Source organism: Lagenorhynchus albirostris, chromosome 14 (assembly GCF_949774975.1).
Source record: "Lagenorhynchus albirostris chromosome 14, mLagAlb1.1, whole genome shotgun sequence".
Lineage (NCBI taxonomy): Eukaryota > Metazoa > Chordata > Mammalia > Artiodactyla > Delphinidae > Lagenorhynchus > Lagenorhynchus albirostris.
The window spans coordinates 85,596,847-85,616,821 of record NC_083108.1 but is presented as its reverse complement, the minus strand read 5'-3'; the positions used below and the strand labels follow the sequence as shown (position 1 = coordinate 85,616,821).

General features: G+C 43.1%; 1 protein-coding gene across 1 annotated transcript in view; it reads left to right on the top strand.

Moving 5' to 3' along the window:
- The window catches only part of TMEM132D (transmembrane protein 132D), a 636,308-nt gene that overhangs the window by 421,282 nt on the left and 195,051 nt on the right, over positions 1-19,975 (top strand). The window contains exon 4 of the mRNA XM_060120789.1: positions 16,457-16,640. Coding sequence (XP_059976772.1) covers positions 16,457-16,640 — 184 coding nt within the window. The remainder of the gene's footprint in view (positions 1-16,456; positions 16,641-19,975) is intronic.

The window sequence follows — 19,975 nt, the reverse complement described above, 5'->3', positions numbered from 1 at the left end:
CTCCTGTGCCATCTCACCATCACAAGACTCCAGGCATCACATCAGTGTTTCAGGAAAGAAAGAGAAAGGAGGGTGGGTGAAAAGCATATGCCCTCTGAAACTCCACCTCTCTCTCAGGGGAAAATCTTGTTTCCTGGAAGCTCCACACAATAGATTTCTGCTTGTATCTTACTGGCCAGAAATATACACATAACCTAGCTTCCCAGTCAGTTATATTTTTGTTGGGGGGGGGGGGATAGGTATTTTCAACTTGAACAAATCATGCTCTGTTGGTAAAGAGGGAGGGGAGAATGGAATTTGAGTAAATCCAACATTGGTCACACAGTTATCGAATCACTCCATTATGGAATACTAATCTACTGAGAGCCTAGAACATACAGGGTTGATAAAGTCCGAGTAAAAGAAACAGTCGAAAGGAAAGAAATGAAAGAAGGGAGGGACAGAGGGAGAGAAGGGGGGAGGAAGGAGATGAGAAGAAAGGGAAGGAATATTTCCTGTCCTCAAAACATTTACTCTCTGCTAAGAGAAACAGATATGAAAATGGATAATTAATCAAGAATCGCATCTGTCTCTTGGTATGGTGGTCAGCCCTCTAAGTACAGTGTGCAGGGAGTGCACTGAACAGTTCCAGGGGCATCAGTCACACAGTCAGTGCGGTATATCTTTGACTTGGGCAGTGCACGACCTGCACGGATGTATGAGGGAGTCCTTGCCCTGGTGATGATGATTAAATGGGATCATTTGTGCTGAGGTAGTTGTGATTATTGACTGTATTATAGTTGAAAAACCTGAAGCTTAAGGAGATTAAATATTAGATCACGGGGCTTCCCTGGTGGCGCAGTGGCTGAGAGTCCACCTGCCGATGCAGGGGACGCGGGTTTGTGCCCCGGTCTGGGAAGCTCCCACATGCTGCAGAGCAGCTGGGCCCGTGAGCCATGGCCGCTGAGCCTGCATGTCCGGAGCTTGTGCTCCGCAACGGGAGAGGCCACAGCAGTGAGAGGCCCGCGTACCGCAAAAAAAAAAAAAAAAAATTAGATCACATAACTGGTAACATAGGATTCTATTCTGAGGGTAATTCGGTCCAAAGTCCATTCTCTCAACCACTACATTTCCCTGCCTCTAGCTACTATATCCCATTTAGAGAATGTTCACAAAGACCAAATAAACTTCCATGCTGTAAAATCTCTCTGGGAGTGACCTGAACTGTGAAGGTTAATAGGTGGATGTTTGAAGCCGTCAATAAAATCATGTGAGTGACTTCTCTTTCCTCACTTGAAACTGATAACGAACACAACTGCTTACAGGAGAAAAACAAACTCTTGATGAAATTCTCCTTCCCAGCAGTTTTGTTCCAAACCATAAAGCCACCATTGACTTAAAGTTTATCTTTAATTATATTTAAATCATGAAGCTTAAGTGAATGTGTTGACATTTATACCGAGAAATTCATTGACATTCTATTAACTCAACCAGCAAATTAATTCTTCAACCTCAGACCTGGAGCACGTGAGGGACTGAAGCACGATTCCATATTGATCGTGGGGGGTGGTGTGGCTTGTTCGTGTGGGAGTGGACCAGGTAAGCCTAAAGAAACAGAATCCTCGCTTTCCTAGGAGCAGTTAACTAGATACATATTTTAATTGGTTTCTTGTTGCGAAAGAATAAAACGACTGCGCCTCTCAGTGCTTTCATTTGTCGCATCAGATGGGAGTTGAGAAAACCACTGGGAGAGCTAGCATGGTCATCTCCATCGGTTAATAATCCTGTCTGCATTTCCACATGAACGGAGAACCTTTGTTTCCACTCCAGCAATTCAATTGCGCGCTTCGAGTGATCACAGCTAGGTAAAGAAAATTCGTCTTCGCTTGTCGTTTCTTTCAGGATCAAGCTGACGGTGTTAGATTTTTGTGCTTAAGGTTTTACATTCAGTTTAGCTGTCAGAGGTGCACGTTTGGGGAATCCTACCTTGCTTGCCTGATGGAGACAGTTCTTTGGCCGTCACTTGTGAGCCGTGGCGCTTCCCCTAAGACGAGGTACTAAAAACCCTTGTCTGTGACAAAGCGAGAGGCATGGACATATATACACTACCAAGCGTGAAACAGATAGCTAGTGGGAAGCAGCCGCATAGCACAGGGAGATCAGCTCGGTGCTTTGTGACCACCTAGAGGGGTGGGATAGGGAGGGTGGGAGGGAGATATAAGAGGGAGGGGACATGGGGATATACGTATATGTATAGCTGATGCACTTTGTTATAAAGCAGAAACTAACACACCATTGTAATGCAATTATACTCCAATAAAGATGTAAAAAAAAAAACACACACAAAGAATTTCATTCCAAACTGCCTTCCTTTGACCCGTCTGCTGAGATAAACTTTGCTCTTAGTGGGTTCTTCTTAAAATATAAGAAAATATAATAAAAGTGGAGGGATTAGAGGAAACATTTTTTGAAGTTGTGAAATACTAATTTTTAAAATTATTTTTATTAAACTATAGTTGATTTACAATATTGTATTAGTTTCAGGTATACAGCAAAGTGATTCAGTTATACATGTATATAATATCTATATTATATACATATGCTTTTTCACTTTCTTTTCCATTATAGGTTATTACAAGGTATTGAATATAGTTCCCTGTACTATACAGTAAATCGCAGAGGAAATATTTTTCATTAAAAATTATCAAGAACAAAGACTAAGGGGAAACGCCGTGCCACGTACAATTGTCAGTCTGAGTTACAAGGCTGAAGGAGCTTGCATGCAGAGCTGGTGTTTCAAAGATAGACCCTCTGGCTGAGACCCGAAGAGGAGAGATTGAGATATTCAGAGCTAATTGCACATAATTAGTTTGCTCCCCTTCCTTGCCAGTTCCGCTGTATTCTGATTTTGTGTGTTCTGCCCAAGGCGCATCTAGGGTTTCATCGGAGATGCCAAGCAGAAAGAGTTGATGGCATTCCTGTTCCCCGTTTATGCAGATGCGATGTGATCTCGAACCGTCCGCAGCCCTGGCAAGGATGCTAATGTGTCTGTGCCGTACACATCGGATTTTTTAAATAATAAAAAAAAACTCCCGACGGAAAGAAATACATACAATAAAATATCTCTCCATCTCCAAGTGAATATGTTTAAGAAAATGTCACGATATGGAGAGGAAAGAGTTTACTGTATTTTTCTTTCTATATTTGTCTGCAGCAGAAGTTTCAACTCACGTGTGGAAAACACTTCCTGATGGGGGTGGGAGGGTGTGGGGGCGCTTCCAGGATCACTCCAAGAACATTTCACTTTTAAGTAGGACTTTGCCTTTCTTTCCTCTTTTTGAGCGGAGACCTTTCGTGGTTTCTGACTCTCCATCCTTCCCACTTCATCCCTGTGTCTCTTTTACTATGAGTGTTGGAAACCCTCTTTCACTGAGGATAATACATACTCTTTAAAAAAATCATTTAAAGTCCATCTGTGTCATATGCACACTATTGTATATAAAATACCTAACTAATAAGGACCTACTGTGTAGCACAGGGAACTCTACTCGATATTCTGTAATAGCCTATATGGGAAAAGAATCTAAAAACGAATGGTTATATGTATATGTATAACTGATTCACTTTGCTGTACACCTGAAACTAACACAACATTGTATCAAAATTGTATCAATGTAACAAATCAACTATACTCTAAAAAAAAAAATCCATGTATGTCAAATAGAGGTTGAAATGTCATAATAAAAGTCATTACAAATGAGTTTGATTAGGAACTTGCCATTTATAAATGAAGCTTAAGACAGAGAAGATCAGGTTATTTCACCTTAAATAAACAAAAGTTATAATTAGAATTAGGGCCTTTGGAGGGGTGGGATAGGGAGGGTGGGAGGGAGGGAGACGCAAGAGGGAAGAGATATGGGAACATATGTATATGTATAACTGATTCACTTTGTTATGAAGCAGAAACTAACACACCATTGTAAAGCAATTATACTCTAATAAAGATGTTAAAAAATAATTTTAAAAAAGCAGGAAAAAAAAAGAATTATGGCCTTATTCTCAGATAAAGACTGAAACCAGTATTCATTGGGTGGGAGAGGTAATCTTTCAGAAGGAAAAACAAAAAACCCTCTTTCAGTTTTGATCAGTTTTGAAAAAGTGATCTAGGTCTTCATCAACTTTTATCAAAGGCTTATCTCATGCTTTTGTTAGTCATGTCATATGTTTTTGAAGTTCTTAAATTGTCATCATCCTTCCTGATTTTCCCTATATCTGAAGCACTAATAGGTCTGCCATGTCCCCATTTGTCAATCATTTCATGTGTGAATCAAGTAATGCAAGCAATTCTACCCAAGATTCCATTGGTGGATTTTATTAAATATGACATCTTTTAAAAGATTAAAAATATCCCTTTGCAGTAGATTTGCATGGTATTTGCCTGTGACTGCATTCTATATACAAATAGCAATCAACAATGACATTTAGTTAATTTTTTTAACTTCAATCTGTTTTTTTCTATTTTTTTTAATGGAAGTATAGTTGATTTAATTTCTGCTGTACAGCAAAGCGATTCAGTTATACATATATGTATACATTCTTTTTCAGATTCTTTTCCCTTAGGGTTTACCACAGGGTATTGAATATAGTTCCCTGTACTATACAGTAAGACCTTGTTGTTTAGCCATTCTCTATATAATAGTTTGCATAGCAGTGACGTTTATGATGGACATTTAGGATGCAGGTGCTGAGTGAGGAGAGATCATTGAAGGAGGTCTGTGTTTCTGTCAGTGGCACATCACAGAATCCTTGTCCAGATACAAGGAGCCCCTATATTTCTTCAAGTATCTTCCCTGCTTTCAGTTTCTTCATTTACCCTTCCTTCCTGCAGGGAAGGCTGGTCTATATGCTTTAGTGTCTTTGTGGTTAACAGGAGCAGTGAATACCTTTGTGGTGTGTCTGTGTTCTTGCAAATCTGCAGTAGAAGGTGGTACCCAGTGGAGACAGTCATTGGGCAGGAAGACAGTGGCTCTACCAACAGGAGCTTAAAATTTAAAATCAAGACAGAAGCTCGTATACGTACACCCTGAGCATCAGTCCTGCCCATTCCTACCGCCCACCTAAGCTCAAGTGTGTCTCTCCTACAACCTCATTGCTTTTGCATCTCTACTGGGTATTCTCTGGTCCACCTCTGATCCTTTCTCAACACTGTAGCCGTCTTGATGTTTTCAAACCATTCACCCTTTTGATGGACTCCATTGCTTTTGAATCTCTACTGGGTATTCTCTGGTCCACCTCTGATCCTTTCTCAACACTGTAGCCATCTTGATGTTTTCAAACCATTCACCCTTTTGATGGACCCCCATTTAGACTGTGGGACTCTAGGGCTGCTTTGGCAGGTGGCAGGGTCCTGGCGTACCCCAGGATGCCCTGACTACTAAACTTCATTTGTGTTCCTAGACAAGGACAAACCCGTACGTGGTTTGACTGCTTGACCCCTAGGGTCCCCTCCGTCAGACCCCAGCAGTGGGCCTATCCACGAAGGAGCCGTAGGCTGAAATGCAGACTCTGCAAGCCACCTTTGTCATCAGAACGGGGAAGGCAAAAGCCATACTGCGCAGTGGGAGGAATCCAGGTGAGGAATCAGGAGTTGCTTGGCCCAGAAGGTGGTGGCCACGTTTCCAGGGGAGACCTCACCTCTTCTTGGATTGACTTCCTTGTGGGAGCCATTCCTGACCCCCACCCATCCGTGGACTGATCTGGAAAACCCTCTTTCCGCATTCCCACTGCAAACCCACCCAGCATGCCCTGGTCAGGAACCTTCACTGGGTGGTCAGATGGAGGGTAGCTGTGGTCGCAAGTTTCAGAGGAGCCTATCCCACACCCCCTACGCTGTGGAATGAGCAGAGTCATCACTGCCTCCTCCTCTCCCCCCATCCAGAGGCCTCAGCAAGAATCCTTCCTCTTGTTCTGTCCGTCCCCCCACCTTCATCCCCATTGATCCTACACTTATACTTTCACATGGAGGATCGCGGTGTTCAAAACAGGGTGTGCACTTGGGAGAAAAGAAAGGAAATGACCACTTCTGCGCCCCACCTGGTTCAGAGAAGGACTCCCTAAGGACAGATAAATCAGACTAAAGATCCTAGACGCACAGCGGGTCTGTGCTTCTCTTTAGCGAGTGTTGGGTGTGGTTCAGCCTAATAATAATTGTCATAATAATTGGGGTTTGCTTTCAGCACCTATAGGGCAGGGCCCAGGATGACAGGTGGTTCCACACAATGAAGAATGTCCATTACTCTGTTTCAAATGCTAATGTTCTGCAGACATTTTTGTAGGACTCATAACCCATCTGAAAGAATGTCACTTTTTGTTTCCATTTTTTTCTCCCATTACAATGATCTATAATTTGGCTTGACCAATTGTTCCTAGTTCAATTAAGACCATTCTGTACTTTTTAAAAAAAATTGATGTATAGTCGATTTACAATGTTGTGTTAATTTCTGCTGTACAACAAAGTGAGTCAGTTATACATATATATACATTCTTTTTTTTAATATTCTCTTCCATTATGGTTTATCGTAGGATTTTGAATAGAGTTCTCTGTGTAATTCTATACTTTTTCTTATCTTATACAAATAAGTCTGGTCTGTGAATTCTTATCCTAGCTACAGTTTTTATTCCAGGAGTTCTGCCTGCACCCGTGCTCTTTCATTTCCTATTTTTCCTACTGAGAACAGTCTCAGATCAACTCTTAAACCCAAGTTTTATTTTTCATCATTGGGAATAAATATTGGCCCATCTCCTAATCTCTTCCAGTGATGATTTTTTCCAAGCATTTACATATTGAAATCAATGTTAGTTTATTATTTTTTTAAAGTTTTAATGATTTCCCGTTTCCCATGATAAAGAGCAGAGATTTGCAAACTTTTCCCGTAAGGGGTGAGATAGTAAATATTTTCCGCTTTGTAGCCTGCATATTCTTTTTTTTTTTTTAACAGTAAGGAAGACTTTATTCAGTGGGGGAATACTACAGTGGGGTTTTAGCCTGCATATTCTTATTTATTTTCTGACCATGTTTAAAAATGTCAAAGGTGTTTTTCGCCTAAGATCTGTGCATGGACAAGCTATGGCTGGAATTGACTGACCAGACATAGTTTGCTGACTCTGGAAAAAAAAGATGCTCTGAATGTGGCTACAAGGACTGTCTCCCTCTACCCACCCTGCATCTCACGCCTCAATTCCAAGCCCTCTGGGTGTTCCATCCATGCCAGTTTCTTTTGTTTTCTTCAACCCACCCTGCTCCCCCAAGCACAGGGCATTTGTATGTGCAGTTCCTTCTGCCTGGAACCCATCCTGTATAGAGATCACAGCCCAAGCCCTGCTGCCCCAGGGAACATGTCCGTGTCTCCCTGACTACACCAGGGTCCTCTAACATAGCTTGTATCTCGCCAGCTACCTCTGTTTCTCATCTTTTCTTACAGTGGCCAATTTACGCTTTTTGAAGTGACAACTTATTGCGTGACCATCTTCCCCACTAGACTGTATGCTTGAGAAGAGCAAAGATCTTCAGCCATCTGCTTTTTGGGGGTTTGGAGGGAACTCTGAGTTATGGCATTTGCCAATTTCCATGGTGTAAATATTCTCCTGCTAGAACCCTCCTACACTGTTGGTGGGAATGTAAATTGGTGCAGCCACTATGGAGAACAGTATGGAGGTTCCTTAAAAAAGTGAAAATAGAACTACCATATAACCCAGCAGTTCCACTCCTGGGCCTATATCTGGAGAAAAACATGGTCTGAAAGGATACATGCACCCCAGCGTTCATTGCAGCATTGTTTACAATAGCCAAGACAGAGAAGCAACCTAAATGTCCATCAACAGAGGGATGGATAAAGAAGATGTGGTCCATATACACAATGGAATATTACTCAGCCATAAAACAGAACAAAATAATGCCATTTGCAGCGACATGGATGGACCTAGATATTGTCATACTGAGTGAAATAAGTCAGAGGAAGATGAATATCATATGATATCACGTATATGTGGAATCTTAAAAAAAGGATACAAATGAACTTATCTACAAAATAGAAATACAGTTACAGATGTAGAAAACAAACCTATGGTTACCAGGGGGTAATGGGGGGAGGGATAAATTGGGAGATTGGGATTGACATATACACCTACTATATATAAAATAGATAACTAATAAGGACCAACTGTATAGCACAGGGGACTCTACTCTGTACCCTGAAATGACCTATATGGGAAAAGAACCTAAAAAAGAGTGGATCTATGTATATGTATAACTGATTCGCTTTGCTGTACAGCAGAAACTAACACAGCATTGTAAATCCACTCTACTCCAATAAAAATTCTTTTAAAAAAGAAAAAAATATTCCCCCCCAGTCAATGTCAAGTTAGCAAAATGATGTCACTGAGTGTGGAGGTGGAAAGAGGTGCTGAGAATCAGCTTTGTCTGGGCGACCGCTGGATCTCCATCTTTTTAAACTCACTTTGTATCTGCATCTCTACCACCCAGAAGAGTGTCCAGTAAATAAGAAGAATTACAGAAATATCATTTGAATGAATGAATGAAGTAAATATTGGGACAGAGAGCAATGAAGCACAGAAGAAAAGGAAGAAATGCAGCATGATTTCTTTCAAGCTGCAAGCTTTCCATTTTTCTTCTCTAGAATAACCGTGGTTACCAGACCTCAGAGTATTATAAGGCAGAAACAAGAGGACGTGAGAAGACAAATTTATGGGGACAAAAATCTCATTATAAAGTACATGCATTAAAGGGATTGAGTATACTTTACTTCATAATGAAAAGTTTTTATTCTGAATATGCTAATGAAAAAGCTTAGAAAAAAGATGTCAGTAATGGAAAATTTTAATCCTGTGATAATGTCTAAGAAGAAACAATTTGAGTAATATCCTTATTTTAATCTTGAAAATGAGATGTGAAGGGAAGGAAAACGAGGACCACGGCTCCTGCATTTGGGAGACATCTGGTTGCCCGTGTCTGGGTCTGATGCAGATTTCCAAAATGCCATTGCAGACAAATATTGGCTTGGTTAGAAGGATTTCTCCAAGTGGAGCTAGGACAGCTTAGTACCTTGAATAATGGCCCCTCCGCCCCTTCACGCATTCCTCATTTCTCTTCCATTGCCAGAATCTTTCACATGGCATTTGTCAGTTGCCCTTGGTGTCCTCCTTACTTGAAAAATTTCTTCAGTTTCCCAAGAAGCAGACCCTGAGACAAGAATGTGTGTGCAAGTGATTTATGAAGGAAGCGTTCCCGAGAAACCAATAAGAGAGCAGAGAGAGTAAAAGAAGAAGAGAAGAACCCAAGCACTAGTGCCGTTTCGGAAGTTACGTGCAGGGTGGCTTCAGCCTAATCCCATGGGGGGACTCTGGAGCGTGCACAGTGCCCCCAACTGACCCAGCTGGAGGCCAGGGAGCTGGGTTTGCCTGCTGCACCATCAGACGCTGGCCAAGGGCCAGCTCCCAGGGCAGGAAACACTGAGGCACGTGCAGCTCTTTGCACCTGTGGGCAAGATGGCTCCAGAAACTCAAGAAGAGCCCTCCGGGGAAAGTCACAGGTAGATGATGTCATGAAAAACAACAGCCACAGGTAGATGATGTCATGAAAAACAACAGCCACAGGTAGATGATGTCATGAAAAACAACAGCCACAGGTAGATGATGTCATGAAAAACAACAGCCACAGGTAGATGATGTCATGAAAAACAACAGCCACAGGTAGATGTCATGAAAAACAAAAGCACTACGACGTGGAGGAAAGGGAACCTCCTCCAGCGTTGCTGGGGATGTAAACGAGTGCAGCCACTGTGGAGGACAATATGGAAGGTCCTTAAAAAACTAAAAATAGAGCTACCGTATGATCCAGCAATCCCACTGCTGTTTCTGTTTTTTGAAAAAAACAGAAACACTAATTCGAAAAGATACATGTACCCCAGTGTTCATAGCGGCATTATTTACAACATGGAAACAAGCTTAGTGTCCATCAACCAATGAATAGATAAAGATGTGATGTGTGTGTGTACACACACACACACACACACACACACACACACACACAATGGAATAGTACTCAGTCATAAGAGAGAACGAAATTTTGCCATTTGCAGCGACATGGATGGACCTAGAAGGTATTATACTAAGTGAAGTAAGTCAGACAGAGAAAGACAGATACTGTATGATATCACTTATATGTGAAATGTAAAAACTACAACAAGCTAGTGAATATAATTTTAAAAAGAAGCAGAAGCGCAGATATAGAGAAGAAACTACTGGTTACCACTGAGGGAGGGAGGGGCAACGTAGGGCTGGGCGCCAGGGACGTACAAACTATTGGCTCAAGGATGTATTGTACAACACGGAGAATATAGCCAATACTTTGTAATAACTGTAAATGGAAAGTAACCTTTAAAAATTGTATAAAGACTTAAAAACCTAAAATTATAAAAAGAAAAAGCACTTAGAAGCCAGGGGTAAGACATGTGGAAACGATGAAGGGATATGAGGAGATTTGGGGGGAACCCTGACACTGTCCACCATAACTTGCTCCCCAGCCATAAATGGCTCTCATTCCTATGACCTCTAGAAAGTGTCCTGAAGTTTTGGGAAGGAATCTCCCACTCTTTCCTAAGGATTGTGATCATTCAGATACAGATTTGCCCTCTCTCCGGCCTTACTTTTGTTTCCAGAAGTTTCACCCATTTATCTTTTAGAGAGCCATCTGGAAAAACCTAAGTTGGAAATGGAATTTCACTCTCTTCTTCCCCCACCCACCCCAGGAGCTTACCTGCGACACTCACACTCGCGGTGGAAGCCAGTTGCCCACGTGGGTGGTGGCAGAACGCGGTCTGATCGTTGGTATGCTCTTGTAAGGACCTACCATGATATGCTGGTTTTCTAAACTGGAGAAAAATACAGGTAGCTTCAAGATGCATTGACTTGCATCTCAAACACTTAGCTCTTAACTGTTCTAGTGCTAGCAGGTCTGTGTCTGCTCGGTTTCTCATCTCTCCAAATGAATGGTAGGCTTCCGTATCTAAAGCTCTCGTTTCCCCATCTCTGCTTTGATTTATCGACACATCACGGAACTTAAAGAGTTGTCAGAAGACCATGAAGACATGCTCATCTCAAAGCATCTTGTTACAGAAATGTCCCAGCTTTGCTTGTGCAGAATTCACTCAAAGCATCCAGTTTGGGGTCTTGAAGAAGCCCTATGTAACGTCCTGACCTGTGTCTCTACTGGGGGGTGAGAAGTTGCTTTAATGATCCTCATCGCTAATAAGCACGCCTGTCCTCGCACTGGACAAAGAGGTGGGGGGCTTGGAACCCAGGATCAGGAGTGTGGGCGTCCTGTGACCAGATCACCTGGCTCCTGCATGCAGTAGCTGGGTGACCCTGGACAAATACTTTCCCCTTCTTGAGCCTAGGTTTCTAGTCTACAAACTGCGAGTAGATAACAGTTATTTATTGGAATACGTTGAGGGTTGCACGACGTAAGACATAAAAAGCCCTTAAAATAGTGCTTATCACATTAAAAGTACTCAATGAAGGTTAGTTGTTCCAGCACTCAGGAAAAAGAAGCATGACCATCCCAAAGCAAGGCTTTTCTTCTTCTTTGAAAATGATGCCCTTTTGTGGCCTTGGTGCACTGAGGTGGTCCTGCAAAGCCTCATGTTCAGTTTTCATTCTTAGAGTTGGGAGCCGTGGCCCTGGAGGATGTGGTCATTGCCTGTGTCTGAGCTGACCCAGTGTCTTGTTTCCTGGAAGGGCATTTTGTTTTCCTTAAATTTGGGGAGGCCTCAGGCTATGTCACCAACCGTGTGTCTTTATGCAAAGGGAGCCCTTCCTTGTGAAAAAACCTTAGATTTTTATTAAAGTATAGTTGATTTACAATATTGTGTTAGTTTCAGGCGTACAGCATAGTGTTTCAGTATTTTTGTAGATTATATTCCATTGTAGGTTATTACAAGATAATGTGCGTAATTCCCTGTGCTACTCAGTCAGTCCTTGTTGCTCATCTAAAAGGCTTAGATTTTGAACCCAGTGTACCAAGGGGCCCACGTAGGGGAACGTTATTGGAAAATGAGAAGAGTTCCTCAAATCGAGATGTTATTCATCCTCTCTGTCAAAGAGAATAAACTACAAAAAGATCCCTCCACACCCACACATGTGGAACCAGTCAGTAGGGATCTGAGGTGCCCATGAGAGCCTGCGTTCCTTCCTTTGCTTCCACGTCTGTTGTCTTCCATACAAAGGACGGCTGCAAGCAGGACAGGGCAGGAAGGTGGCTTCTTAGCTTACCCGTGCTGGTAGCACCTACACCGGTGGGAGAAACTAAACCTGCAGGCAGCTCCATGCCCACAGTGTTCTGAGGCCTATATATATCCAGCCCTGAGCCTCTCCGTGGGTGACTGCACTGTTCTCCAAGCAAACCCTGCCCACACTCAACAGCAGTACCGCCTTCCAGATGGAGCTCACACATCGAGCGTTGCCCATCCGTGTTGCTATTTGACTCGCCCATGGGGGGTGGACAGCAGGGAGGTAGGGAGGGTGGAGCTGGCTGTAGGGCCACCAGAAGTGGCATCTGAATGCTTTATGCTAATCCAGCCCCTCTGCCCCCCTCGGCTGGAACTCTGTTCTTGTCCCTCCTCAGTTTCATACTCAGGGACATCGGAAACCCTGAATGTTTCTTCTTCTTGGTTCATCTGTGTCTTCATGATTTACTGACCGTATTTCCCAAATCCACTCTCTTAGGACATTCTATTTCTAATACCAGTATACACAAAATACGTCCAAGAGCATGGATATCCACATAATTAAACCTTTATAAACCTCGAACGCAGTTGTTCATGATCCTGGTTGCATAATAGAATCACCTGGATAAAAGAACAGACAGAAAGATGGAAGGAAGGAAGGGAGGGAGGGAAGAACGAGAGAGGGAGAAGGAGGAGAAGAAGTAGAAAGAGAAAGAAAGAAAGAAAGGGAAAGAAAGAAGGAAAGAAAAGGAAAAAAGAAAGGGAGAGAGAGAGAGAGAAAGAAAGAAAAAGGGAAAGAGAAGGAAAGAAAATGAAAAAAGGGAGAGAGAAAGAGAGAGAGAATGAAAGAAAGAAAGAAAAAGAAAGGGAGAGAGAAAGAAAGAAGAATGAAAGAAGGAAAAAAGAATGAAGGAAGGAAGGAAAGAGGGAAAGAAAGAAAGAAAGGAAAATGGAAGGGAAGAAAGAAAAGAAAAGCAGAGAAGAGAAAAAAGAAAAGAAGAGAAAATAAAACAAAACTGGTGCCTGATGCCACTCAGGAGCAGTCAGAAATCTGAGTGGTGCCTGTGGCCACTGGTTTATTTGTAAAATTCCCCCAGGCAGTTTTTTGTCTGTTTGGTTTTTGGTTTTTTTGACGTGTGGCATGCGGGATCTGAGTTCCCTGGCCAGGGATCAAACTGTGCCCCTTGCATTGGAAGTGGGGAGCCTTAAACACTGGACCACCAGGAAAGCTCCCCCTGCCCAGGCCACGCTAGTGCCTTGGTAAAGCGGAGAACCACCGCATGTAAAATACGCAGCCACGTTATATAAAATTCTACTTAATTCTACTCTGTTTATCTCCTGTAACACAGCAGATACCAGGCATTATCCTCTGTGCTAGCCACACAGGCTAAGCATGGCTACTCTTTTCAGGATGCTTCAGGCTAAAACACACACTCCAACTGCAAAGGTACAGCCCTTAGCTTTCCAGTTAAACATGAAGAAGTGGTAAACATTGCCAAATATGCAAGCGTTCTGGAAGCTCTCAAGTGCTAAATATTTACAAAAAGTTATTAAAATTCAAATTTCCACTGACTCGACAAGACACACATGATGAGCTATTCCAAAGCTAGATCACCATATGCAGAATTTACAGAGGAAATTGTCAGGAACCTGGTGCACACCCTCCTGCATCAGAAATATTGAGAAGCTCGTGCAAGCTAAGGAATCATTCGAGAAAAGCTACCATTTCAGGATACACAACCTTCCTAAAGTTTGCTGTGGTCTCCAGGTTAAGAATTCCCAACTTAAGGTGTTTCCATCAGCGCGTCAGATAGAGGAAAGTTAGCTCAAAAGAAACTGTTTCCTTTACATCTTGGCCAGACAAGGGATCTAAGGGAAAAGAGAAAATCAAACTTGATAGGACAACCATGCAAGGTTACTGAAGGAATAAAATTAGAGGAAGTAAATAGAGCACTTTAAAAATTATTGTGGGGCTTCCCTGGTGGCGCAGTGGTTGAGAGTCCGCCTGCCGATGCAGGGGACGCGGGTTCGTGCCCCGGTCCGGGAAGATCCCACATGCCGCGGAGCGGCTGGGCCCATGAGCCATGGCCGCTGAGCCTGCGCGTCCGGAGCCCGTGCTCCGCAACGGGAGAGGCCACAGTGGTGAGAGGCTAGCGTACCACAAAAAAATAAAAAAAATAAAAATTATCGCTGATGTTGTCTTCTAGGTGGGTCTTGTGGAATGGGAGGAATTTGACAGCTCATGGGCTGTAGAGAGCAGGCTCAGTAGTTGTGGAGCACGGGCTTATTAGTTGCTCCGCGGCATGTGGGATCTTCCCAGACCAGGGCTCGAACCCGTGTCTCCTGCATTGGGAGGCGGATTCTTAACAACTGTAGCTACTCCTGTTCTGTGTGAGAGATCAGTGCTCGTGCAGGAATTTAACCTCTGTGGCGGGGGCGGTCTCTTTGGGCAGCACTTCTGATCTTCTTTCTCTGTTTCTTGCCCTCCTCCTCCTCTTGTTTCCTTCCTCCCTCCCTCTCTCCTCTTATCCTAGTCACCCCTGATATCCCAGTATCCCACCTCATCCCTTACTTTAAGAAGGAGGCTCCCCAAAATCACCACCATTTATCTCTGAGCTTCTTATTGATACATTTGCGTGGGTTTGATAAAGAAGTCTCAATAGCTTGGTCATATGTATATAAAAGGCCAAACCTTGTCCTCCTAAATGTCAGACTCAGTGGTCATTTTGCAATTATGTGAAATTCAAACCTCTGGAGAAGGATCTGATAGGTGGAAGTGGTTTTGGTCACGAAGGGTTAAAAAGTTTCTCTCCTTGCTACCTCCCAGGTGAATTCTCACCTGTATTTCTTCACTTCTTCCCTCAGGGAGTGTCTGGTACCACCTCTGCCTTTTTTTTTTTAACCTGTCACTTAGAAGAGCACACATTTTCTAAAAGCAGACTATGAAAAAGAAGAAGGGGTAGCCAGTAAATTAAACTAACCAGAATAGCTGCAAAAATCATCCCGATACTCTTACTTGGGTTCATTTCTGGATACGTGTTTCTAGAAAACCCAGACTGTCTAAAAACTAATCATTGTCAGAACGACTCCTGTATCCAGGTAACATCTGGCTACTTCTCCTTGTTCATCCGTGTGGGTCCTGTGGTCCCATTCTCCTGTTCACGCCTCAGCTCTGATTCTCTGCAATCCTCTCTCGCTCCCACTGGGTAACAAAGCCACATCACCCTCAAAGTCCTTTAAAATTCTGTGCACCCAACTTGAATGGACCGTGGCTTTGGAAAATCCGATATAGGCAGCAAAGAGATTTCTGGGAGTGAGGGAAAGAATCCTATCCTCCATCCTCCTAGAAGGAGCACAGGGAAGAAAGCATTTAGGAAATTGAATCAGCATTTCCCGTAATTATCCACAAACACCTGTCCTGGGGACTCTGAGAGGCTCACAGAAAACAGGGCTTGGGAAGTTTGAGTGAGGGTGTATAAGGCCAGACCAAGGCTGTGAATCTTGTTAAAGGTTGTTTGTTCTTTTGGGGATCGAATTTCTTTTTTTTCTTTCTTTCTTTTTTTATTGAAGTATAGTTGACTTACAATGTTGGGTTAGTTTCAGGTGTATGGCAAAGGGATTCATATATATTCTTTTTCAGATTATTTTCCGTGATAGGTTATTACAAGATATTGAATATAGTTCTCCGTGCTAAAAAGTTAAGTCCATGTTGCTTATCTATCTTATACATAGTAGTGTGTATCTTTTAATCCCAACCTCCTAATTTATTCCTCCATTCCCATCCCTGCTTTCCCCTTTGGTAACCATAAGTTTGTTTTCTGTGTCTGTGGGTCTATTTCTGTAAACAAGTTCATTTGTATCATTTTTTTAGATTCCACATATAAGTGGTATCATATGACATTTGTCTTTCTCTGGCTTACTTCACTTGGTATGATCATCTCTAGGTCCATCCATGTTGCTGCAAATGGCATTATTTCAGTCTATTTTATGGCTGAGTAGTATTCCATTGTATAAATGTCCCACATCTTCTTGATCCATTCATCTGTCAGTGGACGCTGGGGATCACGTTTCTGACAAGCTCTTTGCAGGGGTGATGTGAACACACGTTGAAATAGTCCATTGCCTGCCAAGGGTGCCCACCCCAGTCCTCAAAGTTGTTCTCTCCTTCTCTCCAGTGCGGAGGGCGCCTCCTATGAAGTCATGCAGATCGACGTAGAAATCCAAGAGGCCAGTGACCCGCCAACCACACAGCTTGTTACGTGGCAGGTTGAATACCCAGGAGACATCACATCTGACTTGGGCGTCTCCAAGATCTACGTGAGCCAGAAGGACCTGATTGGCGTCATCCCACTGGCCATGGTAAGAATGTCCCTGCCCTGGGTTGTTAGTACAGACCTCAGGGAAAGGCAGGGTACCACACCGTGACCCAGACACAGTGGGGACATATCAGTGAGCTCAGAACCAGGGTGGGGGGAAACTGAAAGATGAAGTAACTGCAAATCGCCGATTCTGTAAAAATGTTTTTCTAAGTAGTATCTTCAGAATATTCTTTAGAAAGTAATCAAAATCCAGGAATTAGATTTGGGTCTTCCATTATATGAAAAGTATTAATGATTTAATCGAGATGTTTGTATGATACATTGGAGACTGTTCAAGGATCTCAAACACATACACCTGCAGAGACCAAACAGATCAAGTATCTGAGTGAAATGTGGCAGACGACTTGCCAAACACCTACCCAGTGAAAGGGCCCTGCCGTGTTTGCCATGCAGGAAAACCAAGCCGGATTCTGAACTCTTAATATCTACTGTCTTCTCAAGAGAAGCCGTAAATATAGTTTTAATGCAAAACAGCAATTTGTCCCTGTTAGAACTAATTTTTTTTAAAATCAAGCCCATCTAAGAAAGAGTTAACTATAATTCATTCACAGGCCACCTATGTATAACTCGTCACCTGCCTCTAAACGGTTTAGGGCTCTAGGTCTGTCCACGTGTTTCCTAGATTTGTCGAACAGAGAGGGGCTTTCCTCCTTGAAAGGACCCACCCCCTGGTTGCTGTGCAACGGAATACATTGCCTGTGGGAAGACTAATCACCCAGGTTCACCTAAACAAACCACACTAACGCCCTCTCTAGCCCCGCCTTTCCCCGGGGCCTCTCTGCAAAGGAATAACACATTTTCTTAATGGGAATTTTCCCAGTTCAAATGCCTTGGGATTGTGACTCTGAGGACGGTGATTTGAGCTTTCTCCTGTTACAAAAGTACTTTTACTGTCGGAAGTGAGGGATGGGTTGACCTATCCGTTGACAGCCTGCTGTCTCCCCCTCACCATCTATTAGGAACTATTGACAGGTGTTATTATGTGGTTGTGAAAGGACGTCAGGAATCAGTCTTGCAATACAAGGTGACGCGGACAGTTGCCTAGGGACAATAAGTTAGTTATTATACTGTTCATTAGGAAACGCAAAGTTGTTGAGGTCCTTCAGTTGATCAGGGCTCTTATTAACGATTTCTTTTATTTTAAAGGCGCCGAGCCTCCCCTGGTGCATTATTTCATGTGTTCATATGTGACAGCAGCAGTCCTTCGTTTAGGCTATTCGTGGTTCTATGACTGGGGATGGCGAGACCATTCGTCTCAAATAAGTAGTTATTTGAATTTGCTCCCTTTCAGCACCTTTGGTCTGATGAGCTTTTAGTGGTACGCTGAGCGGCTTCCATTGCTTGGCTCTGCACCGGGTGGTGTGCTCGGTTCCCTCGCTGAGCGTTTCTCCCGCCTGGACTGTCCACCTGTTCCAAACCCCCTTGTTCTTCACCACTCACAGGAATCCCCACGCTCACAAGAGCCTCTTTCTCTGTCCGCCGCTGGTCTCTGAAACCGTTCTCACCTTACATCAACCTTTCTGGCTATGATACGTGTAATCACAGAAGTGTGTGTAATGGCAGAGCTAGAAAGAATCTCAGCTAAGACCTAGCTGACCCTTTTATCAGTTAGGAATTGCATTTGGCCGAGAACAAGCCCTAACCATAACCCTTACCGTAACCCTAACGAACCCCACTCACTCCACTCTACCCAGGCCAATAGTGGCTTTAACACAAGTAGGTTTCTTCTTTCATGTAAAAGAACTCCTAAGGTTGGTGGTCTAGGGCTGGTATGGTTCCCCATGCTATCTGAGATTCAGGCTCCATCTTTATTTCTGCTTCAGCAGTCAAGGGTATAGATTCCATCCTCATGGTTACCTCGTGGTCCAAAATAGCTGCTGGAGTGCCAGCCAACATATCCATATTCTGCTTACCAGAAAAAGTAAGAATGCAAATCACACTGGATCAGTTCCTCTTCCCTTGCAAGAAGTCTTCACAAGAATCCAACATAATATTTCTGGGTATATCCAGTTAGCCAGAACTTGGTCACATGGACGTACTTAGTTGGAAGGAAGGCTTGTAAATTGACTTTTTAGCATGACACATCGCTCAGGCTTTGTTATTACAAGGGAACAATAGGAGATTAGATATTCTGAGGCAATGAGCAGTATTTGAAACAATCCTCCTCCATTTCCACATGAGGAAACTGAGGCTCAGAGAGGCCCCTGATCCCGGCACCTGAGTGTTTTTCCATTCTGTATTCATCTTTTTGGGCCTCCTGGGAAGCAAAATAAGACACCTATATCTTGGTCTGCTCTTACTAGCTATGCAACGATGCTTAATTTCACTGTGGCTCAGTTTCCTCATCTGTAAAGTGGGGAGAGATGATACTTACTCATAAGGTTGATGTAAGCATAAAATGATAATTCAAGAGGGCTTGGAAGAGTACCGAGTACAGTCAAACATACAGTAAATGTTTGCTTTTATTATGATCACTCAGTTACAGAATGCAAAGGATAAATAATTCCTTGGCAATTATGTTGTAAATTCTTTCGGGAAGGGAATGATCCTAAGATAAGAAGAGTGCTAGGAACTGTGTAGATGCTCACTGATTTTTTTATACAATTTTAAAAGGTTACTTTTCATTTACAGTTATGACAAAGTATTGGCTATATCCCAGTGTTGTACAGCACATCCTTGAGCCTGTCTTACACCCAATATTTTGTACCTCCCGCCCCCTCCCCTATATTGCCTGTCCCCCACCTCTCCCTACTGGCAAACACTAGGTTGTTCTCTATATCTGTGAGTCTGCTTCTTTTTTGTTATATTCACTAGTTTGTTGTATTTTTTAGATTCCACATATAAGTGATTTCATACAGTATTTGTCTTTCTCTGTCCGACTTATTTCATGTAGCATAATGCCCTCCACATCCATCCATGTTGCTGCAAATGGCAAAATTTTGTTCTTTTTTATGTCTGAGTCATATTCCATTGTGTATATGTACCGCATCTTCTTTATCTGCTCATCTGTTGATGAACACTTAGGTTGTTTCTGTGTCTTTGCTATTGTAAATAATGGTGCTAGGAACATTGGGGGATGCTCACTGATTCTTGAACTGAAATGAACGAATTGCATTAAAACATGTTTGGTCTGGGCTTCCCTGGTGGCTCAGTGGTTGAGAATCCGCCTGCCGATGCAGGGGACGCGCGCGGGTTCATGCCCCGGTCCGGGAAGATCCTACATGCTGTGGAGCAGCTGGGCCCGTGAGCCATGGCCTCTGAGCCTGCATGTCCGGAACCTGTGCTCCGCAATGGGAGAGGCCACAACAGTGAGAG